Source organism: Anopheles marshallii, chromosome 3 (genome assembly GCF_943734725.1).
Source record: "Anopheles marshallii chromosome 3, idAnoMarsDA_429_01, whole genome shotgun sequence".
In the NCBI taxonomy this organism is placed as follows: domain Eukaryota; kingdom Metazoa; phylum Arthropoda; class Insecta; order Diptera; family Culicidae; genus Anopheles; species Anopheles marshallii.
This window is the reverse complement of record NC_071327.1, coordinates 1,260,841-1,265,306: the sequence shown is the minus strand read 5'-3', so window position 1 is coordinate 1,265,306 and position 4,466 is coordinate 1,260,841. Positions and strand designations below refer to the sequence as shown.

The 4,466-nt window shown below is 46.3% G+C and overlaps 1 protein-coding gene across 1 annotated transcript; it reads left to right on the top strand.

Moving 5' to 3' along the window:
• Positions 1 to 990: 990 nt before the first annotated feature.
• LOC128716038 (cytochrome P450 4C1-like) lies at positions 991 to 3,107 on the top strand. Its single transcript, XM_053810962.1, has 8 exons — positions 991 to 1,168; positions 1,271 to 1,468; positions 1,538 to 1,726; positions 1,796 to 1,868; positions 1,954 to 2,080; positions 2,168 to 2,350; positions 2,450 to 2,754; positions 2,831 to 3,107. Exons 1-8 carry the CDS (start codon positions 991 to 993, stop codon positions 3,105 to 3,107), a joined length of 1,530 nt encoding a protein of 509 aa, XP_053666937.1.
• The last annotated feature ends 1,359 nt before the right edge of the window (positions 3,108 to 4,466 follow it).

Here is a 4,466-nt window from a genome sequence, read left to right as displayed (position 1 = left end):
TTTTGTATGTTTTATCCCGAGAAAATTTTTCTGTTTGCTTAATGCTATAAAAACTGGTAATTATTAAATTTACCTCTTAATGATGATAATGTAGCAACACATGAAACAAAATAACATCCTCATGCTTCGTAGTATTAGCATGATAAGAATAATTACAATCGTTTCGAAATATCTACAGATCACAAAACGATCTGTTAACCTGGTTAAAAAACAAATATTAAACCTTCATTGAAAGATGTCACGGTGATAATGTTGAGTAACACTAGTCTTATCAGATTTTTATCAGATCTTATCAGATTCAGTACGATTAAGTTTCTTTTTAAATTTTACTAAAGTTTACTACTAGTTAAATTTTAACCAACTCTCTTTTGTTGAAAATTGGGTAGAAATAAGACTTTCTGAAAATACCTCAATCAGCACTTGTTGAGTAACTAATTTTCATAGCAGAGGGGAGTAAAACCCTCGGGCCTCCGAAACAACTTCCATCTTAATCAACAGTATTAAGAGTGTTGTTAAATTAAACTCTTGTGATTGGCAATTAATGTAAGCATCGAAATGCACCGTCATCGTCAGTCCGCTCATATAGCTCGCTTTGTCTCGTACAATGAGCTTAATAACTTCCACTTAAGAAAAAAAGCGCAGATTAGATAACCCTAACACTAATCTGGAGCGATTCACACCAAACCCACCACACAGCATGAGTCGTCAAATGCGAATGGAGCATCACCGAGTGCCGTGACCGTTCGCTTGCCCGACAACAAATCTCACACGCACAAACGCAGATAGCCCTCCGCTGTAGTTCACAGCAGCCCTGCCCAGAACCAGTCCAACAGCCGTTGCAGATGATTATCGCGCCAGCAATCGTTGCGCACTCACGCAAACAAACGTCAGTCATCCGTCAAAAGCCGAAAGAAAAGAACCGCGTGCATCGCTACGAACGCCGATGTCCGAAAGCGGTGCCCCGGTAAACAAAGACGCACATTCGAAACGATGTCCGACCTGACGACGGTTTTCTACCCCACGGTAGCTATTCTGCTGCTGGTAATACCCATCCTACAGTGGCTGATCCGGCGTGTACAGATGAGCCAAATTTACGACAAGATTCCCGGCCCGAAAGCGTACCCATTCGTCGGTACGCTGTATTTGTTTTTCGGCAAAAAGTCCCACGGTAAGTCTTGTGTCGCTCTCGACCGTGGCTGTGTGCACCCCTCGTGGGGGGGGGGGGGGGGGGCATGGGTTCCAACTAATCCGTAGAGTGATACGTTGGCAGAGATATTCACGATGATCGATCAAAGAACGCGCCAGTACGATGGGATTCATCGCATCTGGATGGGGATGACGCCGGAGGTACGACTGAGCAAGGCGGAATACGTGGAACAGATCATCAGCGCAAGCAGGCACACTGAAAAGGCAAACCTTTACCGCTTTTTGACAGACTGGCTGGGGGAAGGTTTGCTCACATCTAAAGGTGCGTGTGTTTCTGTGGGGCTTTGTATTTTCTTCCAGCTTCCGCTAACTGCTGTCATCTTCGTTGCAGGCGAACGTTGGTTCCAGCATCGGAAGCTCATTACACCGACCTTCCACTTCAACATTCTCGATGGGTTCTGTGAGGTGTTTGCCGAGAATGGGACCGTGTTGGTCGAACGCTTGCAGCAACACGCTGACACCGGCCATCCGGTGAACATCTATCCCTTTATAACGAAGGCCGCGTTGGACGTAATTTGCGGTACGTACCAGCCAACCGTACCATCAATACCGGAACCCTTTATACACGTTTTCACCATCTTCTCCCCAGAAACGGCCATGGGCGTAAAAGTACACGCACAAACGAGCGGCGAAGACAACGCGTACGTGAACGCCGTTTACGAGTAAGTCGCATTTGAATCTGCACCCGTTTGAGACACTAAGCTTAATGAGCTCTCGTGGCTCGTTTGTGTGTTTCCTTTTTGGTAGATTAAGTTCACTGTTTCTCGAGCGGCTCGTACGCCCCTGGCTGCATCCAGAGTGGACATTTAAGCGATCCGCACTCGGTAGAAAACAACGCGAGCTGCTTGAAGTGTTGCATGGCTACACACGCAAGGTGATTGCTACACCATTCAAACGATATCAATTGATGCTTAAATAGAAAACCCGTCTCTACACGGTTCTCCTATCCTCTCCACGGCAGGTCATCCGAGAGAGGAAGCTAGCATTGCAGCAGAACGACAGCGAACGCTACCAGCCGGGGGAGAATGAATTCGGGCGCAGAAAACGATTGGCATTTCTCGATCTGCTAGTCCGTAGTGCCACCGATACCGGCCTCCTTACCGATGAAGACGTCCGCGAAGAAGTCGACACATTTATGTTCGAAGTAAGGCATGAACGCAAATGAAAAGATAACTTACAAACCGTAGATACGTTCACCGAACCACAGTTCCGCTTTCCATGCTGAACGACTTGCTTTACACAGGGTCACGATACGACTACGGCTGGTATGAGTTGGGCACTGTTTCTGCTCGCCCTCCATCCGGAAGTACAGGAACGAGTCCATCAGGAAATTGATTCCATCTTCAACGGTAGCGACCGGCCGGCAACGATGCAGGACCTAAACGAGATGAAACTCCTGGAACGGTGCCTTAAGGAAACACTCCGGCTCTACCCTTCGGTGGCCTTCTTCGGACGCACACTCAGCGAAGACGTTACGCTCGGCGGGTACCACGTCCCATCTGGCACCATCATAGGCATCCACACGTACAACGTGCATCGAGATGAACGGTTAGGATGTTACACATTGGTTTGGCTGCTAATTTTACAATTGCCTCTTTTCTTTTCCTTCCAATCACACCGGCAGATTCTTTCCGGATGCGGAAACCTTCGATCCGGATCGCTTCCTGCCGGAAAACAGTGAACGACGGCATCCGTACGCGTACATCCCGTTCAGTGCTGGACCGCGCAACTGCATCGGCCAGAAGTTTGCACTGCTCGAGGAGAAAAGCCTCGTTTCGTCCATTCTGCGCCGCTTCCGGATCCGCTCGCACCGGACGCGCTCAGAGCAACTAATCGTGAATGAACTAATTACCCGACCGAAGGATGGAATTTTGCTGTACCTCGACGAGCGTAAGCACTAGGATCGATTGAACTCATCCATCCCCGGTAGTTTGATGGATGTGCTTCACTTACACAAAGCAAACCCAGATACTCTTATCCCAGAGGTGCTGGGATTAAGCGCTTACTGAAGCGCATTCAGCTTTAAGAAAGAGGCTACCATCCATACCGCGCATCGTACGACAGCTGTGAAGCCGATAATCCAACGTGCATTAAGCAAATAAAATATTCAACACCGTCCCGCCATCGCGAGGTACACAGTAAAGTTAATTATTTCATTTCCCCAAACCACGGCACAAGCGGTGCAAAGCAAACATCCCCATCCGGCAGCAATGGAGACGACCGATAGACGGAGATAAATAGATGGCATGCTTCATACCGTATTCCGTGTTCCCTGCGTTACCCACTCGACGTACCACGTTGATTATTCAATCCATTTCTTAAATTTGCATTGCATCCGATTCATGAGGGAAAATCGGTGTACCCGTTCATCCCGGCTTCGCGACGGCACAGAAATGGAATGGAAGTGCTGCTCGGGAAATTCATCCGAAATGCAAACAAATTGTGATTGCAAAAGCAGTACGAAACGAGCAGAGAGCAACAGGAAGCAAAAATAACACAACAAATTGCAACAATACGTACTGGCTGATATTATTTCTGTGCCCGGACAAAAGTTTGAAAGTCAATATACTGCGACTGCAATCCGAAGGTGTAGTATTGGCAGAGTTATGCTCGGTAGTCGATAAGCAAATGAAAATATTCTGTGGAAACTGCAGAGAATGGTTTGTATTGCTCTCTTGAAGCTGCTGCTCTCTACAACTTTGTTTAATGCCATGGCCGGTAAGTTAATCGAGTGATTTTTAAAAGGGTTCTTTGTTATAACTGTTCATCTAATAAAAGTATAGTTCTCTTTGCAAAAGTGATGCACACCCGTTTTGTAGAGCCAATTGCATTCATTTAGGCGCTTAAGAATGGGATCGTTTCATACTGTTACGAGTCTTTTTGGCATGAGCACTTGTGAACAAGTTCTTCAAAACAACATCAATTTTCCTTTAGAATTTATACTTAACAGAGTAATTCCTTTCCAGAACCTTGTACATTAAAACATGTCTTACTTTATGCTTCCAAACATTCCTCCGGCACAGTAACAATAAATAAACGTTGGATTTTTTTCCATTCATTCACGGTGTCATCCCCTTTTCGGTGAAATAACAATAGGCACACAGCGTGATGTGTGTGCGGTTGCGGTGCTAAGCACAACTGTCTCATTTAAATATTTCAGTGTAATTTTGCGATAATTTATCTCACGCTCTGATTCGGTCGACACGTACCAACCCACCATCACCGTTCGCTTTGTTTCGCTGTCTTATTCTGTGTTTTCC

What these genes read in the sequence shown, in the direction of transcription:
- LOC128716038 (XM_053810962.1), top strand. Translation starts at nt 991, where the DNA reads ATGTCCGACCTGACGACGGTTTTCTACCCCACGGTAGCTATTCTGCTG. An exon ending in TACGTGAACGCCGTTTACGA is followed by an intron (nt 1,869 to 1,953) that starts GTAAGTCGCATT and finishes CCTTTTTGGTAG; the next exon opens with ATTAAGTTCACTGTTTCTCG. An exon ending in TGCATGGCTACACACGCAAG is followed by an intron (nt 2,081 to 2,167) that starts GTGATTGCTACA and finishes TCTCCACGGCAG; the next exon opens with GTCATCCGAGAGAGGAAGCT.